The sequence below is a fragment of the Sturnira hondurensis genome, unplaced genomic scaffold, assembly GCF_014824575.4.
Source record: "Sturnira hondurensis isolate 20B ecotype Veracruz unplaced genomic scaffold, ASM1482457v3 Scaffold0006496, whole genome shotgun sequence".
In the NCBI taxonomy this organism is placed as follows: Eukaryota; Metazoa; Chordata; class Mammalia; order Chiroptera; family Phyllostomidae; genus Sturnira; species Sturnira hondurensis.
In genome coordinates, this window is record NW_028079127.1 from 10,789,239 (window position 1) to 10,811,251 (window position 22,013).

At 39.3% G+C, this 22,013-nt stretch overlaps 1 protein-coding gene across 1 annotated transcript in view; it reads left to right on the forward strand.

Annotated features, from left to right (window-relative positions):
* PTPRR (protein tyrosine phosphatase receptor type R) overlaps positions 1-22,013 on the forward strand; it is a 252,290-nt gene that overhangs the window by 130,315 nt on the left and 99,962 nt on the right. The window contains 3 exon segments of the mRNA XM_037049448.1: positions 9,238-9,351; positions 12,222-12,377; positions 18,071-18,181. Of these exon segments, the coding sequence (XP_036905343.1) occupies positions 9,238-9,351; positions 12,222-12,377; positions 18,071-18,181 (381 nt within the window).

Genomic DNA, 22,013 nt, shown 5'->3' on the forward strand with positions numbered 1-22,013 from the left:
TAAAGAAAAGATGGACTCAACATTCAAAGGATGTTTAGAAAGCAGAATAGGCAGAACTTGATAATTAACTGGGTGTCATGATGATGGGATGACGCATAAGGAAAAGAGAGTCAAGTCAATATGATGTCCAAATATGGTACTTTATTCTTCTATATAAAATATAGAATTAGAAGTAAATTTGATTGTGGATGAGGAGAGGGGAAAATGTAAGGGGTCATATTGGGGTCATAAGGGATCAGTTGGGGTCATACTGAGTTTGCAGTATAAGTGGAACATTCAGGTAGAGGGAAACAGGTGTAAGACTCTTACAAAGGTGAGGATGTGCAATACAGAAATGAAAATCATTAGTTTGTAAGTAGTAGCAAGCAGAGGACAATGCGGAGAATTATGAGAAGGGATTTCGTGATAGTATAGAGGCTTCCCATAGGTCAGGGGTTTCTACAAGGTTCAAAGATGTAAACAGAGAAACTTTTGCTTTTATTCCTGGAAATCACTAGTCGGTCTAACTGCTGACCAGAAAAGGGAGGCTCCCCACCAAGAATGGAGTTAGAGATTCCAGGTAGCAAAAAAGACAAGAGAGGTGGGTGGATTCCTCCTGACAGGCGTTGGTCCTGAAGGAAGCTGAGTTCTTCTGTGTCTATTGGGAATTGAGACTGGCCTTCTCCCAGGGACTTTGAGGCCTTCCCTTTAGGAAGCCAGATGGCCATCTGGCCTTCTTCCCTCTAACGGGGCCACTAGATGTGGCCTGACTCTTACTGAGGATGGCAGTCCAGGCTGCCTAATAACATCAAGAGGGGGCTAATATTTTGAAACCCGCCCCTTTCCCAGGCAAAACTCATTCTGTCAGCCTTCCAAAACAAACAAACAAACAAACAACAACAACTACAAGAAAAACCCTAAAAGCCAATCACATAGTTAGAATTTAAACACAATGCTGGTACCTAAATTTCAAGTGCTACATTGTAATCAGTCCCATCAGACTGATTTATCTCTAACACTCATGCTTCACCTACATTAGTGGGCACTCTGGTAACCAAAGAAAGTCTTTACAAAGTGGTGTTTCCTTTGTTGCGGGAAGCAGTAGTGAGGGAAGGACTAGGCCCAGGTAAAAGGAATCGACTCCGGAACCTCTTAACAAGGCAGAGGCCCTATAAATTTGAATACAGATGGAGTTTTAAGTCTTTAAATTTTTTATTATGTCATTTATTTTTTTCTGTAGGTTTATATATGTGCAATACCAATAAAACATTCAATTGTTCTTGGATAGTAACTGTTTAAATTATTTACTACTGTTAAGTGGCTTAGCATTTGCATTGAGAAAGAGCATTTTAATCCTTTGAAATTAAAAACTTAAATCATTTGTGTTTTATAGGCTAGAAATAGCCAAATGGGTTGAACATTCAGACAAAAATACATCTTTTACTGTTGGTTGGTGACTTTAAAGTTGTAACACTGCTGTCACTTGCCGTGGAAATTTCTGTTCCATCCCCGTTGCCCCCACTTCTCTTCACAGGATGAGGGGGTGCGGTTCCAGCTTCTCTCCAAAAGCATACATCCTCTAACTGCAGCAAATCATATGCTTTTGTTTTCTCTGAAATGCAGTTCTTATTTGGTCTTTTTTTAAATTGCATTCATGTATAATGTCTGGCACTTATTAGGCCCTCAAACATATATGTTTTTCCATTTGTGCTGTAATTCATCACTGTTTCGTGGGGAATAGTCAGAATATGTGCATGCACTGTGCGGTCAGTCCAGCTTTTCACAGGCAAGCAAACAACTGGGACACATTATTCAAATGTTTTGATGCATGAACCAGATGATTGCAGTTTTAAGCTAATTACTTCAACTCATTCCTTTGAGGTAGGTAGCCTAAATTTGTGTTTCAAATGCAAAGCTCTACCTTTTTGGACAGTTGCCTTTTCTTGTAATTTTTATTCATGAGTACCCATTTCATTTCCCTTTATCATTCACTCTGAGGAACTAGGACTCGAATACTGTTTCCACAGTTACAAGCCTCAAGATAATCACGGCCCTGAGAATTGAGTTCTCAAGTGAATACAGAATCCTCTTGACTTTCAGGTCTCAGCTTAAACCATTGGCTCCAAATTTTGCCCGTGGGGATCAGGGACCGTGCCTGCCTGCTCACCCTGCCTGACAAACACTGCTGGGGAGCCAGGAGTCAATGGATCCTCATCAGGGTCTGTGGGAAGTAGCAACCATCTTTGCCTGGTAAAGGAAGGGCAGTAGACAATCTCCAATACAGTGTCTCATGTCTATTGGCAGCTTCCACAACCGCGCAGAACTGAAAGTCAGCTGTTGGGTAAAAGGAGCATTTATTTTTTAGAGCCACCAGGTGGACCGAGTTTTTCTAATTTGTTGGGTTTTCCAGGTGGATACACAAAGCAGGCTTACAAACATAATGTTTTGACTTCCGGCCAAGATGGAGGTGTAGGTAGATAGACTGTGCCTCCTCGCACAAAAGAAGGAGAGCAAATTTAAAAACAAAAAACAACCAGAACTGCCAGAAAATTAAACTGTATAGAAGTTTGACAACCTAGGAGTTAAAGAAGAAATATTCATCCAGACTGGTAGAAGGGGTGGAGACCGGCAGCTCAGGTGGAGAGGACTCACAGCAAGGCAGCAGCTGGTGGACCGGGCAAGGCAGTGGCTGGAAGACTGGGTGGTCCCACATTCACCTGTGGCTAACACACGCAGAACAACTGGGGAGCAAGACAGACCACATAAACCAGGGTTCTGCTGTGGGGAAATTAAGCCTCAAAACCTCAGGCTGAAAAAACTTGTGGGGATTGTGGTGGTGGGAGAAACTCCCAGCCTCACAGGAAATGTTGTTGGCAAGACCCACAGGGACCTAAAATGTACACAAACCCACTCACCTGGGAATCTGCACCAGAAAGGCCCAATTTGCTTGGGGGTAGTGGAGGACGTGACTGAAAGTCAGCCAAGAGCTGAGCAAGCCGCACTGTTCCCTCTCAGACCCCTCCCCCACATACAGTGCCACAACATAGCTAAGTGGATTGACCCACACTGGCAAGTACCTAAGGTTCCACCCCTTACAATGTAACAGGCACATGGAGACAAAAAATATGGACCAAATGAAAGAACAAATCAAAGCTCCAGAAAAAAAAATGCAACTAAGCAATGAAGAGACAGCCAGCCTATCAGATGCAGAGTTCAAAACACAGGTAATCAGGATGCTCATAGCAGTGGTTGAATATGGTCGCAAAAAAAAGGAAAAAGTGAAGGCTATGAAAAGTGAAATAAAGGAAAATGCACAGGGAACCAACAGTGATGGGAAGGAAACCAGGACTCACATGAACAGTTTGGACCAGAAGGAAGAAAAAAACATTCAACCACAACTTAATGAAAAAACAAGAATTCAAAAAAATAAGGAGAGGCTTAGGAACCTCCAGGACAACTTAAAATGTTCAAACATCTGAATCATAGGGGTTCCAGAAGGAGAAGAGGAAGAGCAGGAAATTGAAAACTTACCTCTATTTTTTTAAAAAATGAAGGAAAACTTCCCCAATCTGGTAAAGGAAATAGACTTCCAGGAAGTCCAGGAAGCTCAGAGAGTCCCAAAGAAGTTGGACCCAAGGAAACACACAACAAGGCATATCATAATTAAATTACCCAAGATTAAAGAGAAGAAGAGAATCCTAGAAGCAGTAAGAGAAAAAAAGACAGTGACCTACAAAGGAGTTCCCATAAGACTACGAGCTGATTTCTCAAAAGAAACCGTGCAGGCAAGAAGGGGCTAGAAAGAAGTATTCCAAGTCATGAAATCCAAAGACCTACATCCAAGAATGCTCTATCCAGCAAAGCTTTCATTTAGAATGGAAGGGCAGATAAAGTGCTTCTCAGATAAGATCAAATTCAAGGAGTTCATCATCACCAAGCCCTTATTATATGAAATGTTAAAGGGACTAATCTAAGAAAAATAAAATTATCAAAACTGTGAACAGTAAAATAACAACAAACTCACAACTACCAACAACTGAACCTTAAAAAAAACAAAAAACAAAAATAAACTAAGCAAACAACTAGAACAGAAAGAGAATCACAGAAATGAAGGTCATATGAAGGATTATCAGATGGAGGTGGAGGGGAGAATGGGAAAAAAGTACAGAGAATAAAAAGCGTAAATGGTGGGTACAAAATAGACAGGGAGGCTAAGAATAGTATGGGAAATGTAGAAGCCAAAGAACTTATATATATGACCCATGGACATGAACTAAGGGGAGAAATGCACATGAGAGGGGGTACAGGGTGGAAGAGAATAAGGGCGGAATGGGATGACTGTAATAGCATAATCAATAAAATATACTTAAAAGAGAAAAAATATATATTTAAATAATGTTTTGCCCTGGCTGGTGTGGCTCAGTGAATTGAGTGCCTGCCTGTAAACCAAAGGGTTGCCAATTCAACTCCCAGTCAGTGCACATGCCTGGGTTGTGGCCCAGGTGCCCAGTAGGGGACATGCAAGAGGCAACCACACATTGCTGTTTTTCTCCTTGTCTTTCTGGCTGAAAGAGAGAAAGGGAGAGAGAAGTTCCCTCCCTTCCCCTCTCTCTAAAAAGAAATAAATGAAAATATTTTTTAAAAGTATAATGTTTTTCTCATGACTGCATTTTCAAATCCTACTTATCCTTCTGAATTGGGATCATCTTATTTTCTGAATTAAATTTTGTAGTTAAATATTGGGAACATTTTTAGACTATAGAAAAGTACAAAAGTACAGAGAATAATTATTGTTTCCATTAGATAGTTTTTTTTAATTTAAAAAAGTATTATTGATGGTGTTTAAGTAGCTTTTCTACCTAATCCCAACACAAGTCTCTTCCCCTCTCCCCAGAAGCTAGTTGTACCTTATAGCTAGACTGTTAGGTTAGTTTTCGAATGGTTGTTCCCTTTTCTGGAACAGTTTCAAGGAGTTCTGGATTTTTTCAAGGAGTACAGTTCCAACTCTCTAGCATGTCCAAGCCCTGGGACCCCTTCCCCATGAAGGCATTAAAAGATCCCAAGGTAGAAAGGTGCTCTGGAGCTTCAGCTGGGTACACCATTTTTACTGATGACCACTAGCCCTGTTTTGACTTCCCCAGCTCCCTCTGACTCCTCTAGCACTGAGCATTTGGTCCAGTTCCCGGTCACTTATTTTGTACCAACTGTATGGATAGAGGATGTATTACTGCCTAACAAGACTATAAAATTTTGAAACACTATCATTCTCCTTTCAGACCAAACCGGGAGAAGGCCCTTTAAGAGTTGTTGCAATAGAGTAGTTTGCACTTGTGAGATGATCCCTGTACCAGAGAAGGGTGTACATGGAAGTGTGCGTATCGTCTATTCTGTAGAATAGACGATATGCAGCCACCCAACATGATAACCTACTATGAATTAAGCATTATGAAAGTATAAGAAATGCATAAAGATTTATAGATGCATTATTACAAAAATCAAAAAATGAATGAGAAGCTATTACAATGAATACCTCAAAATACAAAGGATCATAAGAGAGTACTATGAACAATTATATGTCAACAAATCGGACAGCCTACAAGAAATGGATAAATTCCTAGAAACATACAATTTACCAATACCAAATTATGAAGAAATAGAAAATTTGACCAGTCTGATTAATAGTAAGGTGATTGAGTCAATAATCAAAAACCTCCTAACAAAGTCTAGGACCAGATGACTTCACTGGTGAATTCTACCCAATATTCAAAAAAAAAAAAAAAAGAAAGTTAATACCAATTCTTCTCAAATTCTTCCAAGAGACAGAAGAGTAGGAAACTCTTCCAAACTTACTTTACAAGGCCAGAATTACCCTGATACCAAAACTAGAAAAGGATGTCACAAGAAAAGAAAATTATAGGTGAATATCCCTAATGAACACAGGCGCAAAAATCCTCAGCAAAATATTAGCAGACTGAATTAAAAAATGCATTAAAAGCCCTGGGTGGTGTAGCTCAGTGGATTGAGTGTGGGCCTGCAAATCAAAGGATCACAGTTCAATTCCCAGTCAGGGCACATGCTTGGGTTGCAGGCCAGCTCCCAGCAGGGGACTCATGAGAGGCAACCATACATTGATATTTCTCTCCCTTTCTCCTTCCCTTCCCCTCTAAAGATAAATAAATAAAATCTTTAAAAAATGCATTAAAACATGTTTTACCATGATCAAGTGCGATTTATTACAGAGTTGCAAAAATAGTTCAATATCTGCAAATTGGTCAATATTATATACCACATTAACAAAATTATATGATAAAAAGTTTATGATATGATATGACATCATATCATATAACAAAATTATATGATAAAAAGTATATGATCATATCAATAAATGTAGAAAAAGCATTTGACAAAATTCAACATTCATTTATGATAAATACTCAATAAGGAGGGTGTAGAGGGAACATATCTCTGCATAATAAAGGTCGTATATGACAAGCCCACAGCTAACATATTCAACAGTGAAAAGCTGAAAGCTTTTCTAAGATCAGGAACAAGGTAAGGATATTCACTCTCACCCCTTTTATTCAACATAGTAAAGGAAGTCTTAGCCAGATCAATGAGGCTAGAAAAAGAAATTAAAAGCATCTGAATTGGAGTGGAAATAAAACTGTCACTATTTGCAGGTGACATGATAGATATACATATAGAAAACCCTAAAGATGCCATCAAAAAACTGTTAGAACTAATAAATTGATTAGGTAATGTTACAGGATACAAAATTAATACAAATAAATTTGTTGCATTTCTATATGCTAATAATGAACTATCAGGAAGTGAAATTAAGAATGCAATTCCATTTACAGCTTCATCAAAAAGAATAAAATACCAAGGAATAAATTTAACCAAAGAGGTAAAAGACATGTGTGCTGAAAACTACAAGATAGTAAATGGAAAGATATTTTGTGCTCATGAATTGGAAAAATGAATATTGTTGAAATGTCCATACTAACTGAAGCAATCTACAGATTTAATGGAATCTTTATAAAAATTTCAAAAACATTTTTCACAGAAATAGAACAAATAATCTAAAAAATTATATGAAACCACAAAAAATCCCAAATGACCAAAGTAATGTTGATTAAAAAAAAAAAGAACAAAGCTAGAGGCAGCACACTCACTGGTTCTAAATCCTATTACAAAGCTATAGTATTTAAAACAGCATGGCATTGGCATAAAAACAGACACATAGGTCAATGGAAATGAATAAAGAACCCAGAAATATACCCACAGAAAATTTATGGCAAAGGAGCCAAGAATATGGAATGGGCAAAGGACAGTCTCTTCAATAGTGATGGGGAAACTAGACAGCCACGTATAAAAAAATAAACTAGACTACTATCTTACACTATATGCAAAAATTAACTTAAAAAGGATTGAAGACTAGAATGTAGGGCCTGAAAGCATAAAACTCCTAGAAGAAAGCATATTCAGTACACTCCTTGACATAGGCCTCAGTGATGATTTTTTTAACCTGACACCAAAAGTTAAAGTGAAACAAAACCAAAAATGAGCAAGTGGGACTATACTGAACTAAAAGGCATCTGCACAGCAAAGTAAACCATTAACAAAATAAAAAGGCAACCTATTGAATAGGAGAAAATATTTTCAAATCATATATCTGATAAGAATATACAAAATACAAAGAACTCATACAACTCAGTAACAAAAAATTCAGTTTAAAAATGGGTGGGAGATATGAATAGTCATTTTTCTAAAGTCAGCCAACAGGTACATGAAAAGATGCTCAACATTATTAATTATCAGGGAATACAAATCAAAACCACAATGAGATATTACTTCACACTTAATAAAATGGCTATTATCAAAAAGATAAAGTGAGGGTGTGGAGAAAAGGAAACCCTGAGTACTGTTGGTGGGAAAATACAAAAAGTTGGTGCAACCACTATGGAGAACAATATCAAAGTTCTTCAAAAAATTAAAAATAGTATTATCATATGATCCAGTAATCTACCTCTAGGTATTTATCTACAGAAAAGGAAAAAAACTAACTTGAAAAGGTATATGCACCCCCAAGTTCATTGCAGCATTACTTAAAATAACCAAGATATGGAAACAACCTAAGTGTCCATCGATGGAAGAATAAAGAAAATGTGATACACACACACAATGGAATGACATTCAGCTCCAAAAGAAAGATGAAATCTTGCCATTTGCACCAATGTGGATGGGCTTCAAGGGCATCCATTATGCTAGGTGAAATAGGTCAGAGAAAGACAAATACCAAATGATCTTTTATGTGAAGCCTAAAAAAGAAAACCCAGTTCACAGATAGATACAGAAAACAGATGGGTGGTTGACAGGAGTGGAGGGGCGGGGGGGTAGAGGATGGAAGAAATGGGTGAGGGGAGTAAAAATAAAATATTATCAAGTATGTATATGTTCAAAATGTGTAAAGAGTTGTTTTCCCCATCTTATACAACATCTCAAATAATTATGAAACATTTTTGAAAAGAGATAGTTAACTATTTGTGATTTAAATGTAGTAATGGCACCCATGACTTAAATTAAACCTGTATGATTAATTTCATAACTTGATTTATATTTTAGGAATTTTAAAAATATTTCGTTTTTTTCTAAAACAACTTGAAAATTAAGAGTGCTTGCCCAAACAATTGAATAAGAATTGTTAACCTTAGACCAAATTACCAGTACCATTGGTTTCTTGACCAGAGCTTGAAAATACATTACTGCACCTCATTCTTTGCCTTGCATTGGCGCAGGATCACTATAGAGAGAAACCACCAAGTCTGGTGTTGTGCAACTTACACAGCATCTTCCTGTCTGTGACTGTGTGTGAGCACAAATTAAAGCTGTCCTTCAGTGTGGATTATGGAAATACACTTGGCCACGTGTTCCGTTCTGTCCTCTGGACTTGAAATAAAGCTAAGTAAACCAACACACATTTCAGTGAAATTCTTTGTAAATTGATCATACGTAAACCTTATTGATTATAACTAGACAAACTGCATTATTATACAATGTACCATCTTTTTAACTAACACCCTTTAAAACTTCACACAAAACATCCCTATAATGTTATCTCTATTAAAAATGCAACAAAACACCCCAAGTGTAAAATTTACCCAAGTCACAGAAATTGTCATGATCAGTCATCGCTTGGGAACTTAATACCCAAACACTTCCCTATAATTTGAATTTCTTTTTTGTTTTATTTTCCAGACACTGCAAATGGATGTCAACAAACTGAATATAACCTTGCTTCGAATATTCCGCCAGGGGGTGGCGGCAGCTCTGGGACTCCTTCCCCAGCAAGTGCACATCAACCGCCTCATTGTAAGCTGCCTCCATTTCACGTTCTCAGACGCGGGCTTCGATGTGCATTGGAAGATTCAGTAACAAAGAACAGCAGTTAAAGGCACCCAGGCTACAGTCCTATGGCCCCTGAGCTCGATTTGGCACGCTGGTGGTATTTGAGGGGCTTTAACTGATATGGGAGATTTCACTATTAGAAAGAATATTTGGGGTGTGGTGTCAGGTTGGTAAGACAAGTATTTTGTGCCCCATTATTCACACCTACCAGGGTACTAGCCTTGAACTATGAGAGAATTGATAAAAGGGTGCATATACCTTTTCAACTCAATACCAGAGTAGAGGAAGCTCCATGGCCCTAGCCCCACGGTCATTTGCATGTTGTCAGTGGCTGCTTTCGGGTTCCAGTGGCAACTGAGCCATTCTAATGTTTAGCTCAAGCGAAGGTTCAGTCACTTGCTGCCTGGCCCTTTACAGAGAAAGTTTATCAATTCTCTCATAGTTCAAGGCTAGTACCCTGGTAGGTGTGAACAATGGGGCACAAAATACTTGTCTTTCCAACCTGGCACCACACCCCAAATATTCTTCCTAATAGTGAAACCTCCTATATCAGTTAAAGCCCTGCCCCCAGGCAGTATCTATGAAAACTCATTCAAATATAGCGGTAGGGTGTAGGATGCTGAATGGACAGGCAGAAGATTTCGATTAAAAATAAAGAAACACCAATTCTTGAGAACAGGGGTCCAAATGGAGAGCAAGAATAGATAGTCCTGAAAAGCCCAGGGAAAACTCGGATAGGTGTGTGGGGTGGGGATGAGGCACGCATAGAGTCCACTTTAGACCTATCAATCAATCAGTCTCCCATATCCTTTCTTCTCTGTCGTTTCTCAAGGTTTGGAAACCTTGATATCATCCAACTGCTTGTGCCCATCTGTACTTGAAGGTGGGTGTGAGCAAAGGCAGAGAAAGGCAAATTCAAAGCAGGTGATTCTGTATAAAAAGCTAATTACCTAAGGTTCCTGTGAAAAGGGACTTTGGAATCATCTTACAGGTTTGAAATCGTTCTTAATCTCCACTGCAATGGGAACTCAAGCAAGCACCGCGCCTCCTCCTTGCCTTAAATTGTTCTCCGGGCTTGGGCTCAGCTTTCCACTGAATTAACATCTTCATTTCTGGCTCTGGAGAAGAATTTCCTTTTTAATTTGCTTTTTTTTTTTTCATTTTTATGGGTGTTGATGGGTGAGTTGTTTTAGTCCCCATAATGACTTTATTCTGTAAATCAACTATTTGGGGACACTAAATACACTTAAAAACCAAAGTTTTCAACTCAATACCAGAGTAGAGGAAATACAATATTTCCTAATATCCTAGAAGAGGGAAATAGATTTTGTACGCAAGGCACACCTTGCTTAAATAAGAAGTTTTGGGTACTATAGATGTCTTAGCTCTAGATTTAGAGTTTTTATATGCTTAGATATCTTAAGCATACTTCTATACATATGTACACATTTAATTAAACATTACATTTATTTGTATATATTTAATGAGAACAATCGCTCTTTGCAGGGATAAAAGGGAGGCTTGCCACACCCAGGCAGGGATACGCCTGCCCCAGAAGAATGTTAGTGACATTTATACACACTCGTTTCTAAGAGTTGTTATCATAGTGGGTTGAGTTATGAGGATGCCCGAGGCAGCAGAGCACAGGGTGAAGAGCGTTTTCTTTGGAGACAGTCAGACCTGTACTCCCCTCTCCAGAGTGGCCGAGTCTCAGCTGTATGACCTTAGGCAAGCTACTTATGTTTCTTCAATTGCTAAATGGAGAGAATAATACACCCATGCGCTGGGGTCGGGGGGTGTTGAATATAGGAGGAGATAACAGATTTAAGGTACATAAGAATGTGTCAGGCAAAAAAAAGCAAAAAACAAGAGTTTTATTCCTGCTATTGTTGTTATTAGGTCATAAACTATTTCAATTATTGTAAACATGTTTGACATCAGGATTTTGCTATACGTAGTCATTGTCTGTTGTCTCCTGCAAACACAGAGTCACTCTCTTTTCTGGATTGCTAGTGGTATTTTGATACTCCATTTTATACCTGACTGCACCTCTGATAGATGACATTAAAAGAAAATTTTCTAGCATGAGAGAACTACTTGTATCAAAAAGACTAACAATAATTCCCTTCCTAAGTACGTTGCATAATTTGTAAAGAGAATCTATCAGTAGCAATGGCACTTTTGTGTTGTGTTTTCCTGAGCATGTGTCCTGTCCACAATTTGTGATAGAAAAAAACCCTTTGTCTCCATCTCAGCCAATGAGATAATACTGACAGGAAAGTTTCATGATATCACTGTGCAACCTATGCATTTCTCCCCAGGGGTAGACTTTTCCAACATGACAATCTAGGGGAAAAACAGAATCAGGGAAGCAACTTCAAAGCTCACTTAACGTTACCTTCCTTGGTGATTCTGGCCTTCACATTAATACGAGTTAAAAGAAAAATACATGAAGCGGAAATGTCTCATAATTGTACAACCGCATCGGGTTTTATTTAATTCATTTGATTTTAAAATGCTCATTTAAACACAATTACTCAGGGAACATCTGAACAGTACATTTCAAAGATAATACAGAATGAAAAATAAACCAGCATCCAGTGAAATTATAAGTCCTGAGGTGTCAATTACTCAAAAAAGGCTATTTGAAGACTTCAGGCTTTGGGCTGGTGTTATTAAGTGTACCAGAGAATGACTATTAAATGTAATCTCTAAGATGCCTTTTAGGATTCTGGGGTTTTGGTTTTCTTTAATGTTTCTAGAAGAAGCTAAAAATATTTCCCAAAGTTGTTTAAAATGTCTCTTAACATAGACAAATAATCTGTGTTTCCTAGGAAAAGAAGAACAGCGTGGAGCTCTTTGTGTCTCCCGCAACCCGAAAAGGAAGTGTTTCCGAGGCTCTGCCGTCTGAGGAAGTGCTGCGCTCACTTAACATCCATGTCTTGCAGCAGAGCTTATCCCAGTTTGGAATCACAGAAGTCTCCCCTGAGGTATGGCATTGCGTGGAAGGTTTCATCTGAAAGTCCGCACCGTTAGTGTGCCACAGTAACCCAGCCTCAAGAGGCTTTGCTGTTTATTTTTGCTATTTGATCATGAAAATATCTCTAAGCATCAGGATTCTCTGATTGTCACCTCATCTATGTTTACTCCTTAAGGAAATTCATTTTCACATCAAAGTTTCCATTTTTGACACTTTCTTCTTCAAACATTTGTGTAATGGATTTTAACTTGCCCAGTACACTGTCTAGGAGAAAGACCATTCAGGCATCTTTGTCCATTGCTTATTTCAGACTGAAATGTCACAAACACAGGCACACACTCAGACCTTTCTTCCACACAGGTTCACCTCTCCGGCCTGCTTTCATTGAGAAAATGGTCACCAGATAGTCACCTGTCCCCACAACCTCAGAATTCAGTTGAAATGTGACTTTTCTTTTGCTGAGGATCCCAACCTTAAGAACCATGGCTGTTTTCTTCTTAGTGTTTGCCGAGTTTGGCGCCATTTAAATTTCCCTTACCAACCCCGCCATTCTCGCTCCTGGATGAATTCTGTCCCTTCTCTGGGATTTCTATTCCACCCCACTCTGAGAGACTCAATAGAACGACTGTCATCGTGTACACATATAACTAAATTCACACGACCACAGAATCAGACCTTGAGGGAACACATGTGAGCATCTTATAGGCACGGAAGTAAGACCCATGGAAATGAAGTGCTGCGGTCAAGGTGACGATGCACGTGAGGTACGAAGCAGCATTTAAAATCTGGATATCATGAGTCTTAGGCTATTCCACCTCTCAGTAAAACGTATTTCAGCAAACATCACAGGTCCATGTCCTTCACAGACTGACTGGCAAACGTTTTACCCAGGACGATTCTTTGAAATGTAACAACACCATCGGATTAATTTATGCTGCTTCCTGTGAGCTTTCTGTGACTGATATAAGCCTTCTTCCCTGTTCTTTATTCTGAATTTAAATGCCATTCTGAATGCTTTAGGAATATGGCAGCTTAGTGAGTCACGAAGATTTGTGAGAAGCTCATCCTACCAAAAAAAAAGTGTTACAATCAAGTACACATTTGGGGGTCCTCCAACACACCCCAGCCCGGTGAAAAGTAAGAGCTTAGCCTGACTGCCTATCACAGAATTATTAGCCCACAAGACCCCAGGTCTGTACTTTAACAATGAAAGTGTATTTGACGGTCAAACTGTAATATTTTCTTCTGAAATTTAGGAAATATTATATTGCATGAGACTAAAACGTATTTCAATTGGGCCTAAGAAGCATTTTATCAAGAACAGATGAATTGAGTGAGCCTTTGGCTCGGGCGCTTCTAAAAAGGGGCCCAGCGTCCCCCTGCGACCTGAAGCTCTGACTGCAGCAGAAACAGGAGAAAGCTCCCCCGTGGGCAGCTCCCCGCACACGCGGTCCACAGTGGTGCACAGAAGCATTTGTGCAGAGTTGGTTCACCTGGCACGGTGTTCTGGGAGCTTCCCCCCTTCTTTATTCATCTCTGTGGTTAGTGTGTGATGGCGGCTTAGGCCTCAGCCCTTGCTTTCACGTTTTCATCTAAAATTATAGCTCTGCTATGGGAGCATGTTTATTAAGAGAAAAAAATGAATATTGTTGTTTTGGTTTTTCATCCTTTACAAAGATTATAGAACATTATGAATCATGTCTCAAAGCATCTATTCCTAAACTTGTATTAACTACTTTCATGGAAAGATGTTTTTTTGTTGTTGCCATTTCTTTATTTGCTCGATTTTTTAAAATCAGAAATAACTCTTGGGAAAGAAAGAAGAATACCAAACAGAGAATTACTTTTGTTCATTATGTGTTCTCATTTTGAATCCACACTTTGGGAGAGAAAAAGACATATTTTAAATTTTCATCTGAGCACATGTTGGCTGATTTGGGAGAGAGACAGGGAGAAACATAGATTGGTTGTCTCTTCTACACGCCCTACCTGATCCAATGTGCAGCCTTGGGTGCCTGGGACAATGCTGTCCCAGGGCAAAGACAGGTAATGTCCAATACCTAGGACATTGTGGGGACACAAATATTATTTTATTATATAAGATACTCATAAAGATAAAATTAGACTTCTTGCTTAATAAGTCAAATCTCAGAGCAATAAAATTAAATTTATTATTTTAGTTTCTATTTTTAAGTGTTTCTTTAAAATTAAGTGTCTACTGAAGCAGTAAGCCCTGCATTCACATTGCACACAATGTGGGGTTTGGTGGCTGTGTCCAGGGGCACAGGACCCCAGTTTCGCAGGTCTTATGCTGCAAAGGAGGACGTTCCCTTCTCTAAATTATAGGCCAGTGTGTCAACTGATCCTTCCATGGAATATTTACAAAGATAAAATATCATACCAAATAAACACAAACCCTAGTCCCGGAGTTCGGTGACTGTTCCCTCAGACCAGGAACATTAGCCAGCAGCGTAAGGAATTACCGTCCCGGCCAGACAGTGCTGGGGGGGTGCAGGGTTAACACGTCAGATCACCCCCGACTTGCAGGTCACACAGCGGAAGTGTGGCATCCACCACACAAAACCGCGTGGCTGCAGGCTTCGTCTCATTCATCTGCGCAAGTCAGTTAATGGACCACATAACGTATGATATCTCTACTTCACTCTTACGATGTGTTCTTCATCTCTCCTAAAGAGGTATATCTCCTGAAGCCTCTGTATCATATCTCTTAGCATTTGGGAATTTCTCCCACCCTCTGGGATCAGAACTGATTTAAGAAAAAAAGAAAAGGAAAACTACAGTACATTAAATTAGTCAACAGTATATAAAGAAGCTATTGTAATTGATACAGTGATACAGGAAACTGCCCAAATTTTAAATCATAAAACAAAACAGAACCCAAGAACTTTCACCACAATGAAGTTAACAGGCTGAGCGATGCAGCTAGGAAATAAGATGCAAAGATTATACAGCGGTGTTGGCTTAGCCCAGCCATGGAGTCTCTGAACTATTGAACTCTCGGTCCTCTGACAAAAATATAAAAGGCATCACTTTAACCTTATGCAAAGGTTAGATGGGAGAGTCCTGTGAATTATAATCTTTTGATTCGTGGAATCTTAATTACAAACTTTTCCATTTATTACCCTGCCCTTATCAAGTTTTTTAGATCTCTGTACAAATATAGTAGTGCTCAGCAGGAATAGCATGACTCAGAAGGAAATCTATTTACCAAGAAAGTACAGTGACTAAGTTCTGGGAGTACAAAACATGTGTCTTTCTAACTGGGAGTGGGAGAATGGGGGTGGGAGGTTAATTCTTCCATCCTCACTGCTTTGGTTAGAAGAGAAACAAAACAGTTGTCTTAAGCTGAAAGGAACATGTTGATATTCCGGGAGGTGTAGAACTATGGCAAGAAAAAAAATAAATGAACCAGATCAGGTTAGGAACACAAAATCTCTTTCCACCCACCTAACCACCCCTTTTTATCCAGATTTTACATTAAGTAAAGCTCAGATCCTCATACTTAAAATTGACAAGTTTATGCTGCCTACTTGGAGGCTTCACTTTAACTACTTTGCTTTTAGAGCAAGTAATAGATGCCATTTAGTTGCCTGCAAAAAATTTTATTTCCTGGTTTCTTGGAGAATTTTCTGTTTTATTAGTTTTCAGCTATGTTTATGGACGTACTAGAATAAAATATGATCTAGATGAGATCAAACAGTGAAAGACGAGTTGTCACTTGAAGCCAAGAGTTCCTTTCCAGAAAAATACTTGTTTTCTAACCCTGACCCATATGGCTTAGAGGGTTGAGCACCATACCACAAAGAGAAGGTTCACAGGTTCAATTCCTGGTGAGGACACCCTGGGTTGAGGGTTTGGTCCTGGTCCAGGCATGTACAAGAAGCAACAGATCCAAATCCATGTATTTCTCCCTCTCTTTTGCCTTCCTTTCCCCTCTCTCTAAAAATAAATAAACAAAATCTTTTGTTTAAAGATAATTGGTCTCTAATCATTTCATGAGGCACGTATCTTCAGATTCTCCATCCACTTACAATTTACATATTTTCAAAATAAATCTCAGAATCATTTCTTATATCCATGAGTTTGTCTGTGTCTTAGAAAGTAGTCAAGATAGCATAGTGAGCAAGTTAATGTTTTACAAGCAAAGGAGATAGAAACAAGAGTTTTAAACAGCCAAAGGTCCCTCAAATTGTTGCCAATCACATTGTAACTCAGGTAACAGACCATTTCCGTTCTGTCTTACTCTGTTCCAAGACTCACCTGAGTTCCAGGATGAAAGTTTTCATGAAATTATTTTCAAGGCAACTATTCCTTTTTCTCTAATTTACAAATGGTGAGTGTGTTCTATTAGTATTTAAAGGCTTAAAAATGATTAGCGATGATTTCTAAGTTCAGACACAAGGACAGGTTTTATTCAAGGCTTGCTTTCTCTGTTTCTCCTCCTTTTCTTCCTCCTCCTCTTCCTCCTTCTTTTTTCTTCTTCGAGACGATTGCTATTTATTGCTCGTAATTCTTTGGGTGGACCAGGCTCAGCTAGGCTGTTCTTCTGTCCCACATAGTATAGGCTGAAGTCACCCCAGTGATTACATTTGCCACTGAAGTGTTCAAAATGCTCTCCTACTTTCCAGGGCCTTTCTCCAAGTGGCTTTCATCATTCAATATTTTGTGGTTCAAGGCTTTCTTACTCATTGGAGACAGTAATCAAGGACAGGCACACTCTCACAAAAGAGGGGGGCGGCTGCAGCCTTCAACAACATACAAACATGGGGCTCGATTTAGCCTTTATGTTTTGCTTATTGTGGACCATTTGATTTCAAGTTAAAGTTTCTTTAACTACAAGTCTATAATTTTCACTGAGTCATAAAACAAATTGCATTCTAAGACTTCACTTAGTAGAAAATCTTTTTTTTAAAAAAAAAAACAAAGAATAGGTTAAATAAAATTAGGGCACTCATTCACATTTTATTCATGCTTCTTTTCCACCCTTCCACCCCTAAAGTGGTGAGCAAAAAGTTAAGTATAAATAAAAATCAAAATAGTTATTTCATCTTTTATTACCAAGTAATTCTGGACTTTTTGATGTTTCCTGATACTTAAAGAGAATGTAATAGTGTAACAATTTATGTAGCTGAGGCAGTATTGTAATCAGATTTTGACAAATAAGAGAGCATTTTTAAAAGGTTCAATGAAAGAGGAAAGAAGGGGAAGATCTCAACAGTGTTGCTCTGTTTCCTGACGCATCAGGAGGTCTTGTTGGCACCTGTTTCAAGTTAAAAGAGCTGTGTCACAGCACGTAGACCAGGGTCTTGTGGTGGTGGGAGAGGACTCCAAACAGTAAAGAAAGCTTCAGAAACAATTTCCTCAGCGCGGGAAAGAACAGAACTCTCTTACCTATGAACCAGGTCATTTCCAAAGGGACTGCAAGGGACTTGTACGGAGCCTTGGACCTGATAAGCCAGGCAGGCACGCTTGCCCCTGGGCAGGAGATGGAACAACCTCCTCATGGGTAAAGGCAGCAGTGCCTGTCTCAGAGCAGTCTGAGAAGCAGTTCTGGCAGCATGAATGTAGGTGTGTTCTACTACACTGAGTGGAATAAAGCTAAAAATATGTTTAGTGTCTGATAAGAACAACAGTCTCCTCAAGCTCTCCTTTAACGCCGGACTTTCTGTTTTGCTTTTAAAGAAAAATGTTTTACAAGGGCAGCATGAAGCAGACAAGATCTGGAGCAAAGAAGGATTTTATGCTGTTGTCATATTTCTCAGCATCTTTGTTATTATAGTAACGTGTCTGATGGTAAGTTTGCTTCTTTATATATTTTATCCTTTGCCGAGCCCACTGCTTAATGTTAATTGGATACGTTTGCCATTCAAATGAATGTTGAGAAAGACTGGGAACAGAAGCAAGACTATGATGCTGTTAAGCTGGGGGATTTCATGTCTGACAGCGGAGTGATAGCTAAAGGAAAACCTACGGAGTTCTGGATTCTGACCTGCAGAACACAGCTGGGACTGCACTGTGGCTTTTAGTAACTCGATCGGCCCTGAGGAGGAAGTTTGAGGAAATGATTCCCAGAGGTCACTAAAGCCTCACAGTCATTAAAGTCTTGTGGGCACACTTTGGGCTTACTTTATTTGTTCATTTATATCATTTGTATTGAACTCAGGGAATTTTTTAAAAAGAAATATATCTTATAGGCAAGCTTACTCCTTAAAACGTGGTTGATTTACTTATTTTTAAAGGGCCCTGAAAGCATTTTATGAAATTCCAGGCATGGAAAAAAATGATTATAGACTCAAAAACTGTACAATTTACTACCAACTAATTTTTTAGGTGAATGAATACTATAAAAATATAACTGCAAATAGCTCTGTAAATTACAAATTATGAGTATGAAACCTTTAAAAGGATATTTCTAATTTAGGAAAATAGAACCCAAAGTAAACCTAGACACACTACACTACACAGTGCTCCTTGGTGTTGAATGAGTTAACAGTTGCCTTTCAAATAGAAAAAAAATTATTCTTTTAAAAATTCTGTGATGTAACTTAAAATATTTGAAGTTTACAAATGGGTTTTAACACCCTTTTCCTGTGTGCTGCATTCTTTTTAATTTTGCACATTTGTAAAAACACGCACACCTCAGTTTTCAAATGCCCCACAAAGACATCGTGCTATTTATTCTTCCGCAATCAGCGGTGTTGCAAAGTGTTTCACTGGATTTCCTTCACTCATTTGTGCTTCCCCTGAGGGGCAGTGGTTTATGTTAGAAATGTTAGGGCTTTTGGAAAGACACAGGCTGAGTGAGTTGGAGGATATCAAACAATCAAGGCCTTGCACAGGGTGGTGATAAGTGTATTTCCTTGACCCTGAATACCGGACCAGTGACAACGCCCTGAAGCTTCTTTCATCCTAACAAACTCAGAGGCATCTCCTATGGGCCAGGCATTAAAGAAGATTTCTGAAAATTGTGACATCATAAACAAAAGAATCATTTAAGAATCGAGATTGGGAGTGGATTTTTGTATATTAAATGGTAGAGAATAAGAAAAAATAATTTTAATGAGAGAACATTGGAGGTTATGGAAATTGTGGCAGAGACTTCTGGCATTTGTTAGTGTTTTAGATGGTGTGGTTCCTTGTTATGGTTAATTGCACCTTAATATATCTGGTTCTTCATTTCCTTTATTCAAGAAATCTCAAGTGTGTGTTCTCTCTTGTCAGTGACAATTAGGGTGCTTTTCTGCTTCACTGGTAAAAAGGATGTGAGGACAGGATGATAGAGAGGGATAACGGAGTCATTAAATGGAAATTGTTGGGGGGGTGGTGAGATTTGGAAGTGCAGAGACAAGGTTAAAAGGGGGGAAGTGGGGAAGCAGATTCATGAGCAGCCTGTGATGTTTGTTCTAGAGGGGAGGGGGAGGCGGAGCAGGGCTTGCTATCAACATGTAAGATGAGCTCCAGATCCAGATGCATTTCCAACCCAGGGAGCACCCGTGACTCTAAAATGACTGGATAAATCCCTGCCATTGGTATTGATATTGGTTTCAGGTGACAAAAGGTCATCTAGCAAACACACCCTCAACCACCTGGGCCCAGAGAACAACTCTTCTTTGCCCAGCGTGTGCAAAGCACCAATGTGTGCAAAGCACCAATGCAAAAGTCAGAGACCAGCATGGGTCTGCTCCAAAGTAACTAGAGCAATCAAAAAAAGAATAATTCAGAGGTCTAGGTGGTTGCACCCTTCTGGGTTGGTGGGCAGATTCATCCATTCATTTAACCCACACGTTCCCTCAGAGGACCCACAGAGGGCCTGTTGCTGGTGATGTGGGCAAAGGAAAGTGCAAGGCAAGTGAGGTCCCTGTTCTCGTGAGGCCTATGTACTATAGAGGGACATGGGTAATCGATAATATTTAAAAAATTCAAATAGTGAGCATATTGTATGATTCCAAAGATATGACATTCTGGAAAAGGCAAATCTCTAGAGACAGTAAAAAGTTCAGTGGTTGCCAGGGGCTGGGTGGGGTGGGGCGAATAGGGCGTGTGTGGGTTTTTAGTTCCGTGAAACTGTTCTGTATGAGACTATACTGTGAATACCGGGGTGGGCAAAGGCAGGGTTACAGTTGTGAGTACATGACACAGAATTTATTCTTGTAGCATTATTCATTTATTGATTATTGTATTAGTTATTATTAGTATTCGCCTACTTTGGCCAAGCCCTGCATATGACATTTATTCATTTGTCAAAACCCGTAGAATGTACAACACTCTGAGCGGCCACCATCTAGACTACAGACTTCAGTTAATTCTATCAATATTGGCTCAGCAGTTATAACAAATGTATCACACTAATGCAAGCAAGATGTTAATGACAGGGGAGATCATTAAGGGAGGTAGGGGAGGAGAGATAAAGGGAACTCTGTACTCTGCTCAATTTCTCTGTACCTAAAACTATTCTTTAAAAATTAAGTTATTAATTTTTTAAAAATCTCAGATAGTGTTAAGTGCCCTGAAGAGAGAACATAGTAGTGAGTGAGGGGAGCAAAGCCATGTGAGACACGGAAATGCGGGAGGGGGGCCTCCCAGGCAGAGGGGATTGGTGGGAACAGCTCAGGTGGGGATAAGCGTAGCCTGTTTGGATTCAAGAAGAGTGGAACCTGTGTGCTACTATTTTAGCTTGATGAGGAAGACGATGGTGGCCCTGAGTAGGGGGTGGTGGTGGAGATGGGGAGAAGGGCAGGATTGGAATTTCTTTGTAGGTGGAACTGGCAGGACTTTGCTGTGTACTGATTCTCAGGGAAACGGGGGGAAAAAGGATGGCGGATGACTCCTGGGTCATCTGGCCGCCCAGCTGGGCTGCGATGCTCCCACCTCCTGGGAGAAGCACATGGCTGGTGTGGAGTAGGAGCAAGGCAGTGCCTCCAAGTCATCTCCCAGTAGTTCTTGAGATGAAAGAAAGCAGCAGGATGGTGTATTTCCAACACTGTCTTCGGTTTTACTACGAAAGAGTCACTTGAACGACTACCTGGAACAAACCATCAGTACATAGAAAGGAGTTAACATTGAGAGCAAAGTAAAACCTACCTCACAGACAGGATTAAGATAACTTTAAATTTATCCGATGCGATGACAAGTCACAGTTAAGGGCCTGTCAAGTGTGGTTGTCTAGAATAAGCTGATCTTCGTAAATGTCCCAGTGCTTTTGATAATGATCTTGATTTAAAGTTCAATTTTTACTCAGATCTCCCAGTAAGAGTTATACCATCACTTTGTGATTCTTAAATACATATAGTCCAATTAATTGTCTCATGATTTTGTTAATTCCAAGGCAAAAGAAAAGATGTAACTCAGAATTTTTCTGGGGCATTAATTATCCTAATGAAAGATCAAATACCATCATTTGCCTCCAGCCTTCCTGCATACCACAGAAATGAAAAGCATGTGTTTTTATTATGAAGTTATGTAGGTAAATTGCTGTCATGCAGGATTCCGTGAGCTATATAACAATAACATAAGGCTTGGCAAAATTTTTGAAATGCAGCGTATTGTTTACTTTTCTTAAAATAAAAATGTATATGTTGCCAGGCGTAAAATTAGACATGTATGACATTTCAAATGTGTGACTCAT